Source organism: Vigna unguiculata, chromosome 3 (assembly GCF_004118075.2).
Source record: "Vigna unguiculata cultivar IT97K-499-35 chromosome 3, ASM411807v1, whole genome shotgun sequence".
NCBI lineage: Eukaryota > Viridiplantae > Streptophyta > Magnoliopsida > Fabales > Fabaceae > Vigna > Vigna unguiculata.
Genome location: NC_040281.1, coordinates 43201062 through 43225367, shown reverse-complemented (window position 1 = coordinate 43225367; position 24306 = coordinate 43201062). Strand labels below are relative to the sequence as shown.

Sequence of the window (24306 nt, the reverse complement as noted above, 5' to 3'; positions counted from 1 at the left end):
AAATTTTATGTAACATATTGTAATAAATTAATTATCCAAGGGCCTTGGTGGACCCCAGTTTGTTCCCCCATAGGAAGACACACAATATTTGATTTGTTTTAATAAATGTGTAGTTGATAATTGACAACAAATATTGGTGGACCTTCTTCAGAACTAACGTGCAACCCAAACACAAGTAATATGTAACCCAGGACATAGTTTTTGGACAAATTACTTGTAAGGTATTTTAATAAATTTATTATCCCAGGACATTGATGGATCCCACTATGTTTTCCCTTTGAAGATAGACAATATTTAATTTATTCTAATAAATGCATAGGTTATAAGTGACAAAAAACATGGGTGGACCTTGTTGAAATTTAACATGCGACCCAATCAAATGTAAGCTGTAACCCAGGACATAGTTTTTGGACAAATTACTTGTAAGGTATTTTAATAAATTTATTATCCAAGGGCCTTGAACCCCAGTTTGTTCCCCCTAGGAAGACACACAATATTTCATTTGTTTTAATAAATGTGTAGTTGCATCAAATTAGTCCAAAAACTATGTCCTGGGTTACATATTAATTGTGTTTGGGTTGCACGTTAGTTCTAAAGAAGGTCCACCAATATTTGTTGTCAATTATCAACTACACATTTATTAAAACAAATGAAATATTGTGTGTCATCCTAGGGGGAACAAACTGGGGTCCACCAAGGCCCTTGGATAATAAATTTATTAAAATACCTTACAAGTAATTTGTCCAAAAACTATGTCATGGGTTACATATTACTTGTGTTTGGTTTGCACGTTAGTTCTGAAGAAGGTCCACCAATATTTGTTGTCAACTATCAACTACACATTTATTAAAACAAATGAAATATTGTGTGTCATCCTAGGGGGGAACAAACTAGGGTCCAACAAGGGCCTTGGATAATTAATTTATTACAATACGTTACATCAAATTTGTCCATAAACTATGTCTTGGGTTACAGCTTACATTTGATTGGGTCGCATGTTAAATTTCAACAACAAGATAGTGCTGTTCAGGGGGAGGGGAAAAGGGATTTCGGGTTTATGACAACTGAGACGGGTTGGGGGATTGAGCAATGAAAGAAGAGAGGTGCAGGGAACTGTTGGTGGAGAGGGATTCGGGATAGAGGGAACAATTTGAAGATTGAAATTGGGTTAGGGTTTGTCGAAGAGGGGTTTTGGGGTTTCAATAATCACAGCAGAAGGGGTTCTCTCATGGTGGAGCAGAGGTATGTGTGTGCGGGAAGGGTCTTGTGGGGCGGTTTCGGGAAGAGGAGGAGCAGTGGTGTGTGTGCGGGAAGGGTAGTGAAGGAGGAGACTGGTTTTGAAAGACCAATATCAAAACAGTGAGTGTTCTGTGATAAGTGGCCAGTGGCGTGTGGGGAAGTGGCTACACACGTGAGTGCGTCCCCAAACGCTTCACCACTGTCATTTCATTTGTCAGTTATAAAAAAAAATTTAAATGAAATAGCTGATACCACGTCAGGTGGTAACAAAAGTAGTCATATTTGGATGTCAATGTATCATTTCTCGAAATGAAAAGGACACAAACCAATAATAACGTTGGTGGAGAATTACGATGACAATGACACAACTGGAGAAAAAGAAGAGTTATGACAAAACTTAATAATACTTACGATGGCTAATTGACAATGACACTTGCTTGAACTATAAAGGTGTATGACGAATGAAAATAGGGTGAAAAGTTTATAATAATTTGATGAACATTAGGAAGAAATTACGGGATAAAAGAAGTAAAACCTCTTATTGGTCATTGTGTATACCTAGTTCACCTTGTACAAATAATCTATAAGTCATCACCCAAACCAATGATGAAAAGAAAAAGAAAAATTAGAGGTCAAAATTATGCATGAAAAAAAAATGACTTTCATACTATCTATTTTAAGTGTTCTTTAGGAAAATCTATTTTTTTACTTTAATAAAATGTTTGTAATATTTTGTTAATTATTTTTTTCCTTTCTATTAGAAGTGAATCGTAAGAATATAAATAGGAAAATAGTAATCAATATTATTTTGATGTTGGATAACGATAAATCATTAAAAGATAGATACTTGATTAATTGATTAGTTTTAATCATGCTTAAAAATGTATTTATATTTATGTGAAAATTAGATAAAAGAATTTTACATAAGAAATTAAGCCAAACAAAATAGTTATAATCTAAGTTTAATGAATTAATTCTTAACTCAACCATGGTGCAAAGTTGATGTATTTTACAAAATAAAATATTATTTTTAATAAAAATAAAATTTAACATTATTTTATAATATATATTAATTCAACCACTCCTTTTTGCACCTCTAATGTCCATACTCAGATTTTTAGTGATGGTAGAAAAAACATAAAAACTCAATTTCTTTAATGCTGAACTTAAAAAGGGTGATATAATCATTGTTTTTATTTACTTTGAAAACATAAAATGTAACCGAAAAGATAGAACACTCAAATCCTTGTTATTTTTAACAAATTGTTATCGGATAAGTTTAAATCAATCTTATGATACAATTTCTCTATCAATCTAAAATATTTTAATTCGAGTTTTTTAGGAAAATATTTTTTGTTGACATTACATCACTACATAATAATCCACTCTAGAGATATTTTAGTCATTCAAAAAGGTTAATTTTAAAATATTAAAAATAAAAAATAGAAAAAAAAGAAAATCACTCAGAAATAACACTTAAAGTTATAAAAAAATTGTAAAAATTTAATAATAAAAAAATAATTTTGCCGAAACGTAAAAATATAATTTCTTTTGTCGCATAACAAATGATCACCAAATAAATTCTGATGTTTTGCACGTGACAAAAGCGCATGTTGGTTGAAAGAGAGAAGCTCTAACAAACAAAATCCAGATACAGTTGAGTGTAGCAGTCACAGTCAATACAACTCTGAATCTGAAGTTTTCCATACTATATAAATGTCAACGGAAGCGCCCAAGCGCCATAAATGGCAGTGGGAGAACGCCACCGCGGGCGCCGCCGCCGGATTCGCCACCGTTGCCGTTATGTATCCCCTCGATGTTGTCCGCACTAGGTTCCAAGGTTCTCTCTTCTCATGTAAACTACGATATCTGATTTTTCGTGCCTTCCATTCTTAGAAGTATTGCTTGACTCTGCAGTTAACGATGGTCGAGTCTCTCATCTTCCCAGTTACAAGAACACCGCTCACGCCGTTTTGACCATTGCTCGCTCCGAGGTTTGTCATTTCCTAATCGACCAACGCCAATGCGTTTTCTCTATTAAGGGTTCAATTGTCAAAGTTCTTCTTTAATCAATAAAATTCTGGAAGCTTCTGATGTGTCCTTAAGAAAGGGAATTAAGTATCTATGTCGCTGGTGCTTAGGCGAGTTATCTAAAGTTAAGGAAAGATGCTTAAAAAAACTCATTCGAGCAAATTACATAAGTAAATTTTTTTAAACAAGTAAAGTTTCTTAACCGGTTCGTATTAATAAAAAACTATTTTTCAATCAAATTTTAATAGGTTGAACAATCACTTTAGAAATTTTAATATCGGAGTGATTTTTGAGTAATTAAAGTTCTTATATCTACGTGATATGCAAGACTTACGAATTTGTGGTAAAATTTAGACAATCATGCATTTAAATGGTGTTGATTGCTGAACCTTCTACACTTAAGATATATAGAGTTATTAATTACATGGCACCTTTTACTTTCTAAACAGTGTAGTTGAAGTTCAGCAGCATGAATAAATCTGACGAATATGATAAAATCAGTACAATGGTTTCTGGTATTTCTGAAAAGTTAAGAGAAGCTTACTAAGATTATTGCCACGACCTGAGATTGTAACAGTGCTAATGAATGCAATAGTAAACTGAGAATGAATATGAATCTTTTTACATATTATTGTATGTCGGATATGGATTACAGTGAAGAAGGCGACTGTAGCAGGTACAAAGATAGTAAAGACAAGGAAATAACAAAAGAATATTTCAGAGAGAGGATTAACATCACTTCTTCCACCCGTTTCTCTGTCCCTCACAGAATGCTATACACTAGTGCTTGGATCGCGCAAAATCCTTTAATCGTGAATTGGTTATTTTGATCCTTGCACTTTTCCTTCTTTTTTGGTTTGGTGGAGCCGTAGCCATGTCTCCCTCTTCAGCTGAGCGAGCTAAAGTCCCTTTTGCCCTTCGAATCTGAATTTGTTATAGTCATCTGAAGGTATGCGTGCACTGTGAGATTCAAATGTGGAATGCTAAAATTTGAAGACATTGAAGAACTTCGGTAGATCATAGAAAGTATACAATAGGATATGGGTCCAACATTGGTGAAACAACCATTTTCAAGTGTCTATGTTTCAAAGTGACGGGGGCTAGGGGAGGGTGGGTTCTCACTTTTCAATTTTGTTTGTTAATGAATGGCTGCCTATTTTCGTTAGACATCACTTTCCACCTTGCCCATGGTCTTACTTTGACGAATTTTATCATGACTGCGGCTGGCATTGTTGCTCAACTTTCATTCCTTCCACGTATTATTGATGGGTTTGGGGGTTGAAAAAATTAACATCGGTTGCAAATTGTAATCAGAGAGATATTCTTTTTTTTGGTACTTTGTGTGTCTTATTATGAATATATTACTACTTATATGCCATGCTTTATCTTGCAGGGATTAAGAGGGTTATATGCAGGCTTTCTTCCTGGGACTCTCGGATCCACTATTTCGTGGGGCTTATATTTCTTTTTGTAAGTACTAAATTCCATCAGTAAGTATTGCACTGAAGTCAACTTTTTAACCGATCATTATATAACTAACGTTCACTAGGAGAGAATGATATTATATAGATGTCTAACTCTTTGATGCTTCATTCTGGTGTTTTGTGCATATATGCACCTTCTCTAATTAAATTTGAACTTGCTTCATATGATTTCGAAATTCTTCTCTATGGCCTACTCCTTCATACATAAAGTAGAAAATCATATCTAAATTATTTTTCTTGGTCACAAATACATTGTTAAATATCTAAGTATGAGTTTGAGTTCCATATTAAATAAAAGTGAAAAAGTTGAGTAACATATAAAGAAGAAGACCTATATATCCCTTGTCTTAATATTTAGGGTTGGAAGTGGTGTTATAATTTCTTATGTGGGTTTGCTCATGACTCGCTAGTACTGATACTTACAAAGCCAAATTCTTAAGGTTTTGAGTTGGAGGTGATGTCGTAATCTTTTATAAGGGTTTACTCCTAATGACTCATTGGTGCTTATACCCGCAAACCTATTGCCTCATAGTAGTGAGTTAGAAATGGTACCGTAATCCCTTATATGAATTTGTTTATAACTTATTGGTGCCAAATCCCTCCAATGTATCCCTCCTAAAAATAGCCAAAACAAATCAGCATGTCATCATCTCCTAGTCTGCAGTCTATAGCAGTTTCATTTAACATCAAACAATTTCTACAAACTCACTGTTAATTATATTGCCAAAGGATTATCCTCCCCATAAATTTTTTTACCTTCCAGAATTGAGTGATTAATTATTATAGTTAGAGTGGTTACCGGTCCATCTGCTTGCTTTCTGAGAAGACCAAGGTCATTGTACCAAAACTTTTTTGACTTGCAGCTATGATAAAGCCAAACAAAGATATGCAAGGAGTGGGGAGGGAAAATTGAGTCCAGGTCTTCATCTTGCCTCAGCTGCTGAAGCAGGAGGTTTGGTATGTGAGAAAAATCCCAATATAAAATCCACATATAATTCTTAATGATTATGTTGCACAACCCTGCTGACATTTGTTGCCACCCGAGGTTCTCTATTTTTAAATTTTGTCAATATTGAGATGTGGGAGAGATGAAAGGATTTGAATCATCCAAAGCAAGAGATTCACTTTAATGGGAAAAAGGTGATTTGAAAATCAGCAAATGAGCAGTATATTGGAGAGTTGTAAATCCACAATGAATTACTTTTGGCGACTTGTATTGATGAATTTTGCACTGAAAATTGTTGTTTGAAATGTTGTGAGAATGGAACTAGTATAATTAAATTTACCATTTACTTATCAACGTGCTTATCTTTGTGATACTACTTAACTTTGATAATTGGATGCTTAGGATAGGATTCCAAAGCCTGCCGAACATACTGTGGCACAAACCTGTAAGTGGTCAAAACTAACTTCCAGTTATTTTTGTTTCCATTACCTTTCGCCAGGTTTGCCTGTGTACAAATCCTGTTTGGCTTGTAAAGACAAGATTGCAGCTTCAAAGTCCGCTTCATCAGACGCAACCATACTCTGGGCTTTTTGGTCTGCTCTCCATTTTAAATTAACTTTAATTAGTATCTTTTACAGTAAGATGTTTCTTAATTTTTGTCACCTCACCCTAAATTGAATTCAAAATTAGTATCCAAAAGTTGAAAGATTGGTCATTTTCAGAGTGGTTCAATATGGGACTCAGTATTTAATTGAGCATTTATCTCTCACCCAAAATGGTCTTGGTTGTGTGGCAGTTTTTATATCACCAGTATATGTGTTTCAGTAATTCAGTACCTACCAGTATTAACTATTGAACATGTGCATTCATCCTATTTGTTCCAATGCATAGTCTTGTATGACGTTAATTTTCGGACTGGTTAAAAAACTAGTTTTAACTTTTATTTATAGATTATTTCAGTTGTTTTTGCAAAAGGAACAATCAAGATGCAAGATTTTGGTGCATAAGTTGACATTTTTTTTCTTTTTTTTTGAGCGGGGACCATGGTGATTATGTTTCGCTCAATGAGAAACGCTAGTAATACGCTTTCTAGCAAACTCTTTTGAACAAACCCCTTCTATTGGCTGAATTTATTCGAAAATAACAATTTTTTGTGAGTTCTATTTTGTAGTACCTAATGAATCCAATAGTTTAGATTGAGTTAAAGGGTTTTGGTAGCACTCCTCTTTAACTCATCTACCTAAAACATTTTATAGTGAATATATATTTTGTTTATTGTGGTTATGTCTTCGCCATATGAATTGCTAACCAGTCATGAAAGTATTTTACCTGTCAAAAATAAATATGAAATGCATTTAGAACCATAATGAGCGAGGAAGGATTTAGTGCATTTTACAGAGTGATGTTCCAGGTCTATTCTGGTGTGTTGCTGTTTCATGTTATTTTACTTATCAATCTTGGCACTTAACATTTTAATCAAATTGAGTATATGTAGCTAACTATCCTTCATAAAGATAAAAGGTCTTATTTACCCAAATTGATTCTAGGTTCAGATCTATAATCAACATTGAGCCATTTGCAAGTATCCACTATGGACTCTTTTATCTGTCAATTAAACCCAAAGACTATCAGAAACAACACAGTTTATCCTTACGTTTAATAACTACAAGTTACTAAAAGAATGTGTTTGCCATATGATTGTCACACAATCACTGCATATGTTAACATATTTTGTTTATTATATTTGTATTCATCAATATATGATTTGCTATCTAGTCATGGAATTTGATTATAATAATATTAATTATCAGATGCTTTTAGGACCATAACGAGGGAAGAGGGATTTAGTGCACTTTACAGAGGCATTGTTCCTGGTCTATTGCTGGTATGTTGCGGACTCTTTATTTTACCTGTCAATCTTGGAACTTAGAATTTTAGTTATCGATTAAATATAATATGTGGTATTGTGCTTTGCAATTTATAGTGGACATCACATCCATTGCGTAGCCACTATGAACTCTTGAACCTCTGCCAATTAATATTATACAATAGTAAAAGCATCACAATCCTTGATCCTTTGGTTCAATTGTTGTTAAGTTATCAAGGAATGTGTTAATGGTGTGATTGTTACATGATCATAAACTCATGTCAGCGATTGATTTGTTCATGTCATCTCCACCATTAGCACATATTCTGTGTTAGGAAATGATTCAAATTTTTTCAATGGAATATCCCTTTGTCCTTCTCCTCCCCCTCCCCCCTTTTTTCCATGCTGTGGCAGTATGGTGGGAATTATTCAGACAAAAAAGTCAAAATGATGAATGAATTTTGGAATTTTTTTTACCTTCACCTTCATGGCAACTTGTGATACGTGGTATTCTTGAGAATGGGTATTATTTTTCTAAAGGTTGTTGAACTTTGAAGCTATAGAGATTAGTGGGGTGGGAGTTTGACAAAGGAACATTCAAAATTTTCATTTGGGACCAAAATTGCAATTTAAAAGGGTATTATTACTTAATGCATTATTAGGTTGCTACTTTTCTCTAGGGTATGAAAGGGGAAATTTGAAAATTATGATGGCTGTATCAATTATCAATTATTAAAATCAAACATACCATTGTCTTTCTATGCTTTATAATGAGCTTATTTCAATTTATATATTGCAGCAGGTCTCATGGTGCTATTCAGTTTACAGCATACGAGGAGCTCCGTAAAGTTATTATTGATTTTAAGAGTAAGAGAAGTACATTCCATAATCAAAATCCTGATAAATTGTTGGTAAGTTAGAGGACGTTGGGTCGATTCAACTTTTGAATTTACATGTATTGGACAATTTACATTATTCAAATGATTTCTTGAGGTTTGACCTTTTCTCCCACTTGTATTACTCTCCAAGTCATGCTCCTAAATCATTGGCCTAGTAGTTTGGTTGAGCCAAATGATGCATCTCAAGAATCACGACTCTGATTGTTGCCTGCATGTGAGTAGTGGATGCCTCAGTTAGCTTTTATTCACTGTTTTCAAATGGCTAGGTACGATCCAGGGACATGTTAAATGGGAGAAATGTAGCTTTATGCATATCCTAAATTTTTTGTTGTTGTTGTTGTTGCAAGTTTATAGCTTTATACGACACGTTTGGGTTTGGTACATTTAGCTTCCTGCTATCTGATGTTTACAGATGATTTCAATTGAGTTTGTGTTAATGGCAATTAATAAATATTATATCTAAAACCTACAGTTGTGATGCTTTAATATTGTATTATTTTTCCCAGAATTCTGTTGATTATGCTGTTCTTGGAGCAACATCAAAACTGGCTGCAATACTGCTAACCTATCCATTTCAGGTAAAACTGTCTGTCTCCTCTCTTTTGAACGAGAATTCTAGCGTCATTCCTTTATGAGTAATTGAAGAATTTTCTTTCTTCTGAATCATGCTCCCCCCTTCCATAATTTCAGGTTATGCGGTCTCGCTTGCAGGTACAAGAATGTCATTACAAAGATATAAATATTACATATTCATTTTGTTTTAACTGGCATCACATCTTTATCTGATCTGGGCTGAAATTTCTGTCTCTGCAGCAACGACCTAGTGGTGATGGGGTCCCAAGATATATGGATACTTGGCATGTTGTGAAAGAAACTGCACGGTAAATAACTACATATTGAAAACCCATCCAGATTTAGCTTACATCTTTATATTGACAAATATGCAAAGGTGAAACTAGATAGAATCATAAGTATTATTGGTGATTGAGATTAACATATTTCTTATACCTTGGCAAATGGCGTATACAATAGGTTGAATCTTGGTGACGTGCTGTCAATGAATTGTAAAGACTACATTGACACTCTTGTTTTTACCCGAATTATATGCTAAAAAGAAATGCTCTTGATCATTTCAAATTTAGTTATGGTTTTGCCTTTATAGATTTTGTTCTGTTCTTGCAGATTTGAAGGTATCCGGGGCTTTTACAAAGGAATTACCGCAAACCTCTTGAAAAATGCTCCTGCTTCTTCAATAACATTTATTGTTTATGAAAATGTTTTAAAATTGCTTAAACCGACAATAAGGAATGACTGAGTATTTCATTTTCCATCAGGATTTTCCTTTATCCTTATTGTTGTTTAATATCCTCTTATTTGATATTTGTAGCAATGGGTATCTATCATTTTTCCTATCACTTTTTCATGATGGGATTCTACAGAGTAACAAATAGATGCAATTTCCAGAGATAAAATTCATGGTTGCTTGTATACCCGTTTTCCATGCTAACAAGTTTTCTGTTCATTTGCTCCCAGAGTGTTCTTACGACGCCTTTCCTTACTGGATTATTGTAAAAAAATAGCTATGTTCATAGAATCTTTTATTTAAATAAAAATCTATGTACATAAGAAACAAAAATATAGATAAGACGACCATTTTCATAGGGGACTGTCTATAGGCAATATTAAAAGTTCATAATCTAAAGTTAGAAAACAAAGTAATTCTTGACCATTTGCATAGCATTTGACTGTTTGCAAGCAAAATTTGACTCAGCTGTAATCTTATCATAGAAGTGAATCTGCATGAGTTTCGTACACTCTTTTCTAATAAACACCAGATCCCCGCATATCTGGAAGTATTATTAAGCTTAACATGCTTCCTGTAGAATTACTAAATCTATTTAAAGTCTATTTAATTGTTCATTAATGACATTACTCACCTTTACTCCCTATAAATTATGAACTTTTTAAATGGATGATTTGTTTGTCTTTCTCTTACACAAACCCACAATTCTAGTTACGTAAAATTGTAGATAATTAACAATGGAAATATAGGAGTTTGCTTTAACAAACAACAATATAAATAGCTAAAAATCCACCATAAAAAAAAGGGTACAAAAATCGGTAACGTTATGTGGAAGCAATGGGGGGAAATTTACGGATGAAGGAGAGGATTTCGTCCGAAATTTGTTGGGCTTTTTCTTGATGTATAAAATGGTGGCCGTCTATAATAACAACTTCAAGGTTGGGAACAAGGCTCTTGAAAATGCCACTTTCCACAAAAGCCTTTGTACCAACTGTTTCAAGATCAAAAGCGATGTCTTTGTTTCCGGCTATGAACTTCGTTGGAACTGTTATCTTTGATCCTTGCCATGGTGCAACAAGCTCCCAGTTTCTGTAACCACACACCATCACCGTAAGTAAAAAGGTGAATTCCTTCATTAACAAATAACATTTGTCGGATTTTATTGTTTACTGTATGTCACGTGTGTGATAAGCATCATAGAAGAAGAATGGTTTATGATAAGATGTAACGTAAAAGTTTATGCTTATCTTTAAACTTATCTTTGTCAAATTAAATTGTTGGAAATATAATATAAAATTAGTCCACAACTTATATACAATTTTATAAGTGCTACCAACGGCTTAAGAAAAAGTTGGTTTTTCCAAGTTTGACTATAGTAGAGAATTCAAAGTTGCATTGTGTACTTCGAAAGTAATTGAATTATTATGTTTTAAAATTAAGCAGAAAAAAAAAAAAAACTTACAAGTCCATTGCTCGGTAATAATTGAGTGGCCCAGTAAAACCAGACTCTTGGAATTTGTCTGCAAAAACCGTGAGTTCTTCCTCAGTTATCCATGATGGCACAACAGAAGGTGTTGGCAGAAAATCAATTAGCTCCATGCCTTCTGGACATGCTAGAATATCTGTAGGTTTTAACAGAATAAACTTCTTCATCACTGTGAGATAATCATATCTAGCAAAAGCTCTCTCTGCTCTGCCTGGTTCCTGCATACCCAACTCAACAAAAACAAATCACATCATCATGTACATCACTAAAAGCAATTTAGGCAAGCTCAAATCTTAGAAATCTTAGATTTGTCATAAAATTCATGTTTTGAAATACATAAAAATGTCAAAACAAACAGCAAGTAAAGGGAACCTGGAACTGGCAGACATGACTCTGATCTCCAAATAATTTTCTGATACTTTCAACCGTTTTACTGGTGGGTGATCTTGGGTGGTAAGGAACACCCAGAACAACAAATCCTTTTACTCTGTCAGGTCTAAACAGACTCAGATACCATCCAATTGTTGATCCCCAATCAGATCCAACAACAAAGGCCTGTTTTGTTGAAGTGGGTCAAAAACAGAAAGACAAACACATAGAAAGGAAGCATGATCATATATACTCATACAAAAAGAACTGAGAAAAATTTGATACCTGTTGTTCACCAAAATGGTCAAGCAAAGCTATAAGGTCACCTACAAGGTGGTGACAAGTGTAGGAAGTAGGATCAATAGGAGAATCAGAGTCACCATAGCCTCTTAGATCAGGTGCAACTGCATGATAGCCATGTTGGGCCAAGTAATTGATCTGGTGGCGCCAGGCGTACCATAGTTCTGGGAAGCCATGAAGCAGAAGAACAAGTGGGCCTGTCCCTTTCTCTGCCACATGTATCCATATCCCGTTGGCTTTGATTCTTTGGTGTTTCACTTCACTCACCATCTCTAAGTGCTCCATAACCTTTGAGATCAAATTAACCAAACTAGGATGTTCCTTAGGAATGAATGAAGAAGATGAAACATGTCTTCAAGACACTCTTAAATGTCATGGCTTGGGTCAAACCCCAACTCTGACTTGATAACCACAACATTTCTGTGTCTATTCCACACACACCATATTAAATAAATCATAAAAGATGAACTAATCTACCCAACACTCATTAACACCATTTTCTCATTATAAGATGAACTACATCAATTAAACAATAAACATGTTATGATATTATGGAAACAAAATTTAGACAATCAAATGAGTTATACTTCTTTTGTATATTATAAATAGCTCATACACTTCTTTTGTATATTCTTCGCCTACAATTCTTTTAAAATTTTGAAGAAACTTAAATTTTGAAATCTTAATTATTTTAAATTTTTAAGTGTTTTATATGTATTTTTGGATAAATTAATTTAATTTTCTTAAATTTTAAATTCTGCATCAGAGTGTAATATAATTTACTTATTTTTATCTAAGATATTAATCAAGATGAATATTTATTTCTTATTGTGTGAAAAATATATATTTTAAAACTAATTTCGCAAGGTTTCTTTTATGAAATTAAAAATTAAAATAATATTTAATGATTAAAATATAAAAGGTGGAGGAAAAAAATGAAGGGAGAAAGAGAAGGAGCGAGAGTGGAGAAAGAGAATAAAGAAAAAGTATAAATAGAGAAAAAAGATATGTGAGAAAAATAGGGGGAGAGATGGAGAAAGTAAAATAAAAGAGATGATAAAAAATGTAGAATTTTATAATTTTACAATTTTATGATATTTAAATAATCTTTAAATTTATAAAATTTATTTTTTTTAATTCTTTTCTAAAATAACATATCTCATTATTTAAAATCGAAATAATTATCCTTTTGATGTTATTCGAGAGCAGGACAGCTTTAAATTCTATCTAAACCAATCAAGACTAAATATTTAAGGGCTTGTTGTGTGATTACTATCGAATAGCCTACATCTTCATGTTTTTTCTTTCTGCACCTTTATAAAAGTTGTACCTTTATTAAAAATATAATAAAAAATTTTACATTTTTTTTATTTTTAATATCTTTTGAATTAAATATTTTGGAAAGTATGGATCTAGAAAATAATTTCCAAAATATTAAATTTGAAATATAAAAAAAATTCCAAACAGGTTTTTAAAATATATTTCTGGATCCAAAAATACTTTCAAAAATACTTGTTTTGAAAATTTTTATATTCCGCAATATCCAAAATATAAAAAAATTTCGGAATGTGTATTCCAACAGACATTCTCATCTTCAAAAATACTTTTTGAAATAGTCATTCTGACAATTTATTCTATCTTATATTTTGAAAATATAATGATATTTTGATATATTTTTTTATCCATTTTTAATTTATCATTCTTATTATTCTCTAATTATTATTTTTTTAATGATATGATGTAATGATCCAATGTGATTGAAATAATGAGTTAAGAGTAAGTAAAAAAAAATTGAAATAAAATATTATCTATTACGAAATAACTCTTTCAGAAATATATTTCTAAATCCAGAAATACTTTCTGAAACGCTCCATTCGAAATTTAATTTTAAGTAGCAAAGAATTTCGTCCTATTCTCCGATGTTTCCTTCTGCTTCGATCCTATACCACCCATCAATTACCGGCAGCGTCAGCCACGTCCTCCCCAAACTTGAAATCTAAAGTTATAAATAGAATGCAATAGTCTCAACCTCCAAAGAGTTTATTTGAAGAGAGATGCACTTAAAACTATGAAAATAATACAGGTAACATACTTTCAAAATTCAATATATAATACAAGGATGAAAATTTCCAGTACAACAAATTGCTCGTGGTCACTTCGTGGATTTCCAGGACATGTTGAAAGCAGGTCGAAGGTTTTCTTGAACCCTTCCGAAATCCATGCTTCCTACAACTACCACACCTACTCTAAATACAGTCATCCTAATACCATATCCAGAGGATATGTACTGTATTAACCAAATGTGAGGCCCCTATTTTTTACTTCTACCAAGATCTTAAAGATTAAGAACAATGCAACGTATATTCTGCAAAGATCAATTCATTAAATGGACCTGATAAACAAACTGCAATTGACAACATGATGTGTCATGTGACTAAATATACGGGTGCAACGACTTCGGGCTTGCAGAGGGAAAATTCAAGATACATTTCCAAGTACAAACATTTGTTTGAGTGTGGGGGATGGGGAGGGGGGCTGTTCTATTTAGCCAAAGCTTTTGGAAAGAAATTCCACTAGCTGGCTGAATGATTCTAGAATTTTATCCTTTCTAAGAAAATCATTTCAAACTGATTAGGCAATAATGAATAACCATACCAGAGAATAAAAATATTATATACTAATCCGGATTTTACTTAAATTCGTCAGTGAGTAACCCGGTTCAGGAGAAATGTGGAACTGCCAAATCCACTTTTGGTATAACATGTTCTAACTAGAGAGATGACATCTTCTGAATCTGGAAGGGTCCGAGTTCTAATATCCAGAAGTTCATATCGTGTAACAAAGATATATACGTATCTTGAGAAAGGGAAGAGACAGGTAGGCAAATACATAAAGTTAAGCAAGCTTGTTGTGCGAAGTTTAGTAAGCACAAACAGAAATAGAGGAGATTCATCTATATTCTTCCTCGTTATATAATTATTGCGAAACTAAGCAGTATACTCAAGTAACTCACCACTTTTATTATTGTCAACATGTACGAAAAAACTGGCAGCAACTATAAGATAGCACAGCACAAGCATCAAGCCTTTAAAATAATTTGAGGTTCCTTCCTGCAAGTAAACAAATGAAAATGGTTTTCAAACACATTAAAAATAGTGATGATAATAACATTCCATACAATGGAATGAAAAACTGATGCCTGACATGGATTCCAATGAAAAAACACTACCAATACAATTTATAGGTAAGAAATCAATACCTGCATCATAAATGCAACTACCAACACGGTGATAAAAGGCGTGGCAGTCTCAAAGAGTTGAAAATTCAAGTCCATTTCTTTTCCCATGCACCATCCAACAACCACACAGAAGGGGATCTGCAATTTTCAAGAAAACGAAGAATCATTAACTTTAGCAATGATCTACTAATTTTAAAAACATTATAAACTCAAGCCCATTTCTTTTAACACTAAATGTAAACTCCAAATAACCATTTAATAACAGTTCAAGGCCATACCACAAACATAGATATCGGTGTAGACGATCCTATGGCAACTCCAATAGTAATATCCTGAAGAGAGATTGAACACATTAGCAGATCAACAATCCTTTACGGCAAACATGATGGCACTGGCATGTTCTGCAGCATTGCCCACAATTGGAAGCAAGATGACGGAAATAAAAGCCACTGACATATTTAATGACTCAGATGCACCCTGTACAGAAACACAATAAGTTTATGAATCAACTTATGACAGTTTACAGACAATAAGAATATTAGCGTTTCTGTCTGTCAACAAGGACAGGAAAAACAGATATTTTGTAACAGTACTTGGTCCAGATAATTAGATTAGTACAAATAAGGCTATAAGGCCAGTATTGAATATCACCATTATTTAAAATCTTATTAGTAGATTGCAATATATCTCTTTTTACTTCTACCAAAAATTCGGTGCAGAATCGAAGGTTGTTATCCCTTGTGACTTGACCTGATCACATCACTGTTTCTACTGCATAGTTCCAAAAATAAGTAATTCCTTTTTTGTTGAATCTAATTAGTATTAAGCCATTGCTTTTACTCCCGTAACTTCCTAAGTTGTTATATTAAATAAAATAGTAATAGTACTAAACTATGTTAAGAGCTGTTGAGATGGGCTCGTTCCTAACATGACCTAAATATTATTAGTATAAATAAGAGTTTTATAATTTGATCTTTGGCTTTGACCGGGGTACTATAAGGGAGCATGTTTTTTTTATTAATCATACATTATACAATTATAATACTATAAGATCCTCTGTAATATTTTTAAAAAATAATAAATAAGGATATATTAGACCATAGAGACAAATACACAACATATAATCATATATAAGTAGAAACTAGCTATCAACTATCCTGCAACAACCTTTTCAAGGGTGGTCAGTTCATGCCGCTATTCAGTACTAGTGGTTGCAAGAGTCTAAGACCATAAAACACTCCATTTTGCTTTTTAGCTTTCACTAATTACTTGCATTCCGCCACCAAGAACCATTATGTATTGGTTCAAAGTCTTTTTGGTTCACCCATGATTTGTTTGGAATTTTTTCTAATTTTATTAGACATCTTTTTCAGAAGAAATTATAGTTTTATTATAAATTACCTTCCTTCAATATTTTTTCTTAAAGGTCGTATGTTTATCACCCTTGAGCTGTCACCACGTGATTCTTGGATTAGTAACTTAGTTATCTATTTATGGCTCTATAAATGAACATCAAAGATCAAAACCTTATATTGCTAAGTAAGACTCTTTTTTGGAATCATCTTGCAAGTTCTAGAGCGCCTTTCCAAAAGAAATCAACAAATAAAATGAAAGAATAATTAAAAAAAATTATAAAGCTCAAACTAAAAGTTCTGAGAGAATAGAGTCTTTGGTAGTACAATCATAGTAATTAATGATCAAGAAGTTTCGAAATGATATAGCTATACCTGTATGGCATCTACGAGGTATCCAGAGAATATAAGACACCCATGCTGTCAAAATAGCAAGCCAGGTTATTGCCTCCCATTGAGTTAATTCAAGTTCTTCTTCCTCATCAGAATTTTCACCATTATCTCCTTCCTACATTATAAAGTAAGAAGATTATGTGTAAATGCACTGTTAAATGATATAGAAAAAAGCATTCAATAGGAACCAATTTACTCAAGTAAATTCCTCTCCATTTCGAAATATATATATATATATATATATATATATATATATGATTATATGTTGATAGCAGGTTGAATACTTACATTAAATTTTATCTTTTGATAGCATTAGTTTTTTATGAATGATTTTAAACATTAATAACACTTTCCTCGTGTTAAGCATTTTATTAATTAATTACCTTTTCAAACTATTAACTATTTTGCCTTTATCAAACTAATTTTTTGTATAACCTTCGTATACTTGTTAATACAAGGAAACTTATATAATGTGACTTAAATCTGTAAATATGTCTTGCACGTGGACTTTTCAAGCAATTTTTCTTATGAATTATGTGATTTTTTTTTCTACACGGAATTTCAGCAAACTTTGCTAAGATTTTGCAGAAAAATATTATTTCCTTAAATTTATTGAAAACTTCGTAAAACTTTTTGCGTATTCATACAAATTTTATTATGTATAAAATACATAATTTTTTATTCAGTAGCAAAAAAAAAGAATAGAAGTCTTAAAAAACAAACTTGGGAAGTGCTAATAATAAATTAAAATACGTTTCAATATCATGAAGAAAAAAAATGATTAAGAAAGTAGTTAATTATTTGAATAGTATAATGACTAAAAATCACTCATAAGGAGTGATATTATCTTATCATGACAGTTTCATTCAATTTAAACATTATAATATTTATTATTTGACCCTTCCAACGTCTTTAGAATTTATTATACAAGCTCTACCACTGCATATGCAATTGTAAAGGAAGTTCTGTCACCATTTAGATTTAAATACATAATCTGTTTTGATGAAACAAAATAATGGTTGTGGCTGTGTTTCCCATTGTCTTTGGGAGTCTACCAAAATTTGACTGAGGAGCTAAACCTCACACCATGCCAATGTAGTCATCTCTTCTTTATTTTTCATGGAAATATTTTCCACTCACTCTTTTGATAAAATGCTTAATTAAATAAAACATTTTAATCTAACAGTTGAAACAAAACACGTTTCTTTCCTATTGTGTATGTATCCTTCATCCACCAAGGGTCTATTGGCGAAATGGTGACCGGTAAATGTGTAACACTAGTTAACACAGGAAAACGACAATGACAGGATGATTAAGTAAACGACCGTAATTGTGACTACTAACAGGTGGCAAATACATATTTATCTCCTTAAATAGTCGAAAACTTAAAATATCTAATTGCCACTATAATGCGTATTTTCCAATGAGAAAGAAAATGATAACAAAACATAGACGGGCTTCACCCCAATCACATCACATGGTGCATGTCATGGTAATTATACATCATAAACATGAGAGAAAAAGCAACAAAAGAACTAACCTCATTAACTTGGAGTATAAACATTCTGCTGACTTCTAAGTTGAAAGAAAAGGTAGCTTGCATATGCCACCAGCATTATGCAGCTGCTAAATCTTGATAGAGACAAAACTGACTTCCCTTCATGAACTTCTGTGTGAGTAAAGTAAAGCACAGCAGGAAACAGGATTCCCATTACAGCCATCAAGAGTAACCCAGAATTGACAACGGCAGCTGCATGTCGCAAAGGCAAACTACAGTGTGAAGTCTGTGACGGAAGGAGGACAAAAACGCAAAGAGACAATTACATGCACTAATTTTCACTAAGATCACGAAATGTACCTTATCAAAAACCTGTACTTTTTTGTAATGGACAATGCCACCGGTAAAGAAAGCACAGCCAAGAACTAGAAGCATATTTGACAGGATAGAACCAAGTAAAGATTGCTGCACAACCCTTATCATATTGCTTTTCAATGCGTAAATGGATATAATCATTTCAGATGCATTGCCAAATGTGGCATTAAGCAAACCCCCAACTGCGCATACCAACAGAAATCAAGTCAGTTCAATTGACCCGTATTCCATGTACTTCGCTACAAGGCGTACACGCATACAAGTAATAAGTACAATAAATAGAGGATGCGTTACTATGCGTTTTATGTCATCAATAAATCACTAATTATTGAACATGGTGATATATACGACACTAGTTACTATAAAAGGTAGAACTATACCTGTTGGTCCCGTGTAGAAGGCAAGCTGCCTGGATCAAGGAATAGGAAATTGAGCGTGTTAGCGATAGATTAAAGAGGAGATTAGATTAGCATAGATTTGAGTAGCGCGTAAGACTTACTCGGTGGCATAACCGAGACGTTCAGCCAAAGGAGTGATACCCAATAACGTGAAGAAGAAGACCCATCCATGGTGTCCGGTGAGATAATGCAGTAGAATGACGAAAGGACCAAATGGAAGCAAGATGTTGATCTTGGCCTTAATTAAGACGAAATATATACTCCTGCTGATGCGTCTGATGTTGAAGGCGGAGGAGGTCCGTAAATCGACGACGGTGGTCTCGAAATTGAAGGGGCGGACTTTGGTGGCGGATGTGGAAGAGGCGAAGGGAGTGTGGTCGTCGTCGTCGTGAAGGATGTGAAAGGATCTCGCTCTATCTTCTCCTCCGGCGAAGCCATCTGCGAGATTTTTTTTCCAAAATAGCACTGTTCGCTTCACGGAAGACTGTGCCTTAGACCATTATTTTGGATCCAACATTTCAACAATGTTTAGAAATACTTTACATTTAAATTGTTTATAATTAAATTTTATTTATTTTTTAAATAATTTGTTTGGATAAAGAAATTAAAATACCTTATATTTTAATTTTTTGTGAGATAAAATTTGAATTTATTGTGAGATAAAATTTAATTTTAACAATATTTATTTTAGGTTTAATTATGTTTTGAGTTCATGATAAATTTGGAAACTCGACAATCAAGAAGGGCCTGACGACACAAGCGGGTTTGACGACCCGGACGGGCCCAACGACCCGGACGGGCCCGACGACCTGGATGGGCCTGACGACCTAGACAGGCCAACGACCTGGACGGGTCCGACGACTCGGACGGGCCTTCCAAACTGTCGGGTCCGTCTGGGTCGTCGGGCTCGTCCGGATAGTTTGACCCATCCGAGTCGTCGGGCCCATCTGTGTTGTTGGGATCGTCCATGTCGTTGGGTCCGTCTAGATCGTCGGGCTTGACGGTTTGGAAGAGTTTGTTTGGGTTGTCGGGCCCGTTCAGGTCGTTGGACCCGTCCAGGTTGTCGGGCCCGAAGGTTTGAAAGGGACCGTTCGAGTCGTCAGGCTCATTCGAGTCGTCAGGCTCATTCGGGTCATCGGACCCATCTGGATCGTTCGGCCCATTCAGGTCGTCAAACCCGTATGGATTGTTGGGCCCGTTAAATCATTAGTCATGTCCGGATAGTCTGCACCGTCCGAGTCGTCAGGCCATTCTAGGTCGTCGAACCCGTTCTGGTCGTAAGGCCCGTCTAGGTCGTCAGGCCCGTTCGGGTCAACGGACGAGCCTGTCTGGATCATCGAGCCCATTCAGGTCGTTAAACTCATCTGGGTCGTGGGGCCCGTTTGGGTTGTCGGGCTCGTCTGGGTCGTTAGACCCGTCTGGATCGTCGAGCCCATTCAAGTCGTTGGACCCGTCTGAGACGTCGGACCCGTCTAGATCGTTGAGCCCATTCGGGTCATCGGACCAGTTTGAATCGTCGGCCCCGTTTGTGTCATCGGGCCTACCAAAGAGTCTAGAATGTGAGGTTGAGTGAAATCCCTCAAATTTCACCTATTTTGGGGGTATTTGAATTTCTACTAATTTAGCTTATTGAAATCCCTCAAAAAAATGCTTGCATTTGAAATGCTTTTTAATTTTTGTATCCAAACAAAGCATTTTATTACAAAGCAATCTAAATTCTTCAAAAAAATGAATTACTTTATTAAAATACTCTATCCAAACACACTCTAAATTTACATGGATAGCATTGTTTTTATTGTAGTTGGAGATTTGGTCCTCTGGAGCCGAATTCCAATCGTTAATGTTTTTTTTTTTCAATTCCATGTCAGAATTCAGTCTCAAGGATCTGAATTCTGAACTTGATTTTTTTTTAAATAAATTAGAATTAATATTTTTTTAAATTTTAATAAAATATATATAAGAGTTATTTTTTGTTTTTTTGTTTGTAAAAAATGTTACATTAAAGGTTAAATATATATTTTAGGTATTATTTTAAAGAGGAAAAAATAATATTTTTTCTTTTTGAATTTGTTGATTTAAAAATAGATTTTGTATTGTGTAGTAAGTTTTTTATGTGTAATTTGAAAATATAAACGTCAATTTAATTTAATTTTTTTAATAATTTGTGTAGTATTAATTTTTTTTAATTGGAGTAATTGGGTGCTGCATTTGGAATCTTTCCTTTGTGGACTTTCATTTCATTGTGGGTTCTGTATATGGGGAGTAATGCGGGAATAAGTGGGGGTTTTTCTTAATATTATGAACATCGCTAACAGTTTTGTTAATGTAAAATATGAAACTTGAGTGTTAAGACAATTCGTTGTCATTGTTTCATAGAAAAAAAACTATTTTCATTACCACGAAATTGAAAAACAGCTTTTTTGGATGGTGTAATGAAAAGATGTCCCTTAAAGTATGTATGAGGTATGTGAGGAGTCTTGTTGGATTAAGTTGTGAGTTATTCTTATTATTTTGAACATCAGTTGCAGTAATTCAATGAAAAGTATAAAAATGGAAAATATAAAACTTGAGAATCAAGAGAAAAATGTTCATTGTAATCATATGATAGCATAATAATATTTCTAAGACTACTAAATGTTAATTGGATGGGGATAATGGAAAAAGGTCTCATAACTAATGAATGAGGTAGGTAGGGACTAATGATGGATTAAGTGGGAAGTTACGATGGACATTTTGATCTTGAGTTATGAACAACAAAAGTAAATTATTTCCATGACGACCAAATTGAATAGTAGCTTATTTGGATGGTGAACATTACAAATTATCCCATAAGTAACGTAAATGGTATGTGGGGAGCCGTGTTGGATTAAATGGGGAGTTATTGTAAATTTTTTTATTATCGGTTGCAGTAACTCAAAATATGAAACAAAAACTGGTACTAATGACCAAAATATCCAACATAACTTCCCACTTAATTGTTCTTCACTCCTCAATTTTGAAGATAGTATGACTCGAAAATTCTAAAAATCCCCGTGGCCACATTACCCAACATTTAATGTCATGGTCATGGAAATGAATTTGTACTATGTTAAGGTTAGTGTGAGGATATTATGTTCACAATGAAATTTGATTTTTATATAAAAATTGGGTAATGAAGACCAAAATAGTCATCACAACTCCCCACTTACTACCTCTGTACTCCCCACTTACAAAAATTATCAGTATTAGCACAATTTCAAAAAGGTCCACCTTCCACATAACCCAATAGTGAATGTTGTCATACTGGCTAAATTTTTTAAGTACATAATGTACCATGCATGAATCATTCCATAAGTGGTGAGTATAAAGTAGAATAATGGGAAGTGGTGATGAATATTTTGGTCTAATGTGTACGGCTAAATTGCAGGGTGAGAGTAAATTTCTGAATTATGTATCTTTATGAAGTAGTAAAATTATGTATCTTTATTCGCACACTATCCCAATAGCGTTGACAAGTCTTGTCCAAATTGCAAGGTAAGAGTAAATTTCTAAATTAAATATCAGTCTTGGCACCTCCCAATAAAGTTGACAAGTGTTGTCATAATTAGAAGGTGCAAGTGAGGCCATTTATTTCAAATATGCGTCAATTTTTACAATGGTGAAAGTAAATTTTTGAATGGGCACGTTATCCCAATTGGAGTATCTTTCACCTTTTACAATAGTGATATAATAAATCATCTTTGACACCTCCCAATAAAGTTGACAAGTCTTGTCATAATTAGAAAGTGCAAGTGAGGCCAATTATTTGAAATATGCGTCAGCTTTTACAGTGGTCAAAGTAAATTTCTTAATTGGCACGTTATCCCAATTGAAGTATCTATTACCTTTTAGAAGAGTAATATAATAAATCAGCTTTGGCACCTCCCACTAAAGTTGATAAGTCTTATCATAATTAAAAGGTGCAAGTGAGGCCAATTATTTGAAATATGCGTCAGCTTTTATTGTGGTCAAAGTAAATTTCTGAGTTGGCACATTATCCCAATTGAAGTATCTATTACCTTTTAGAAGAGTAATATAATAAATCAGCTTTGGCACCTCCCAATAAAGTTGATAAGTCTTGTCATAATTAGAAGGTGCAAGTGAGGCCAATTATTTGAAATATGCGTCATCTTTTATAATGGTGAAAGTAAATTTCTGAATGGGCACGTTATCCCAATTGGAGTATCTTTCACATTTTACAAGAGTGATATAATAAATCATCTTTGGCACCTCCCAATAAAGTTGACAAGTCTTGTCATAATTAGAAGGTGCAAGTGAGGCCAATTATTTGAAATATGCGTCAGCTTTTACAGTGGTCAAAGTAAATTTCTGAATTGGCACGTTATCCCAATTGAAGTATCTATTACCTTTTAGAAGAGTAATATAATAAATCAGTTTTGGCACCTCCCAATAAAGTTGATAAGTCTTGTCATAATTAGAAGGTGCAAGTGAGGCCAATTATTTGAAATATGCATCAGCTTTTACAGTTGTCAAAGTAAATTTCTGAATTGGCACGTTATCCTAGTTGAAGTATCTATTACTTTTTAGAAGAGTAATATAATAAATTAGCTTTGGCACCTCCCAATTCAGTCTCTTAAACAAATTTTCCATCATACAATTTTCGTTATCTGACGTCCGTATGTCAAAAATAAGCCAAAGAAATTTGTCTGAATATCATTTTCATAAACACAAATACTTTGTTACATTGCACACACTAAAGTCATTAATGCAAATTAACTACTTATCATAAATATTACTAAACACACTATTCAGACTTCCATAAACACAAAAAGAACTGAGTTTTAGTCATCGACATTATTTCCTGCAGCTGAGTTTGTTGCATCCAAGTTCTCACCTTCAGGAGGATGTAAGGTCACTGAAAGCTTCATTGGGAGATCATGTGGGAGTGGAAGGAAGAAGACAACCATGTCGCGAACATCATCATCTGTGAGGAGCTTAATTGTTTCATATTGGTCCCAGCGTCCTAACACTGGCTTGTGAAACCATACATCTCTGACTCTTCTTCCCTGATTATAACAACGATAGCTTGCAATTTCTTCTTTCAACATCTGTAAATTCATAATAGTCGACACATAAAAAACACAATTAA

At 33.7% G+C, this 24306-nt stretch overlaps 2 protein-coding genes and 1 pseudogene across 2 annotated transcripts; 1 reads left to right on the top strand and 2 right to left on the bottom strand.

Moving 5' to 3' along the window:
- The first annotated feature begins 2850 nt into the window (after positions 1-2850).
- LOC114179049 (folate transporter 1, chloroplastic-like) lies at positions 2851-9938 on the top strand. The gene is made up of 11 exons (XM_028065248.1): positions 2851-3079; positions 3157-3233; positions 4664-4740; positions 5618-5711; positions 6200-6293; positions 7512-7587; positions 8370-8478; positions 8973-9044; positions 9157-9177; positions 9280-9347; positions 9649-9938. The coding sequence occupies exons 1-11, from the start codon at positions 2956-2958 to the stop codon at positions 9779-9781; spliced, it is 945 nt and encodes a 314-aa protein (XP_027921049.1). The 5' UTR covers positions 2851-2955; the 3' UTR covers positions 9782-9938.
- A 539-nt stretch (positions 9939-10477) lies between these two features.
- LOC114179047 (epoxide hydrolase A) lies at positions 10478-12382 on the bottom strand. The gene is made up of 4 exons (XM_028065244.1): positions 11910-12382; positions 11628-11810; positions 11232-11473; positions 10478-10858 (listed from the first exon to the last, which is right to left on the bottom strand). Exons 1-4 carry the CDS (start codon positions 12207-12209, stop codon positions 10594-10596), a joined length of 990 nt encoding a protein of 329 aa, XP_027921045.1. The 5' UTR covers positions 12210-12382; the 3' UTR covers positions 10478-10593.
- A 1631-nt stretch (positions 12383-14013) lies between these two features.
- Positions 14014-24277, bottom strand: LOC114175469 (annotated as a pseudogene).
- Between the last annotated feature and the right edge of the window lie 29 nt (positions 24278-24306).

Coding starts and splice junctions, on each gene's coding strand:
- LOC114179049 (XM_028065248.1), top strand. CDS start 2,956: ATGTCAACGGAAGCGCCCAAGCGCCATAAATGGCAGTGGGAGAACGCC. Junction 6,294..7,511: donor ACCATACTCTGGGCTTTTTG/GTCTGCTCTCCA, acceptor ATTAATTATCAG/ATGCTTTTAGGACCATAACG. Junction 7,588..8,369: donor GTTCCTGGTCTATTGCTGGT/ATGTTGCGGACT, acceptor ATATTGCAGCAG/GTCTCATGGTGCTATTCAGT.
- LOC114179047 (XM_028065244.1), bottom strand. CDS start 12,209: ATGGAGCACTTAGAGATGGTGAGTGAAGTGAAACACCAAAGAATCAAA. Junction 11,474..11,627: donor GTCATGTCTGCCAGTTCCAG/GTTCCCTTTACT, acceptor TTGGGTATGCAG/GAACCAGGCAGAGCAGAGAG. Junction 10,859..11,231: donor TATTACCGAGCAATGGACTT/GTAAGTTTTTTT, acceptor GTGTGGTTACAG/AAACTGGGAGCTTGTTGCAC.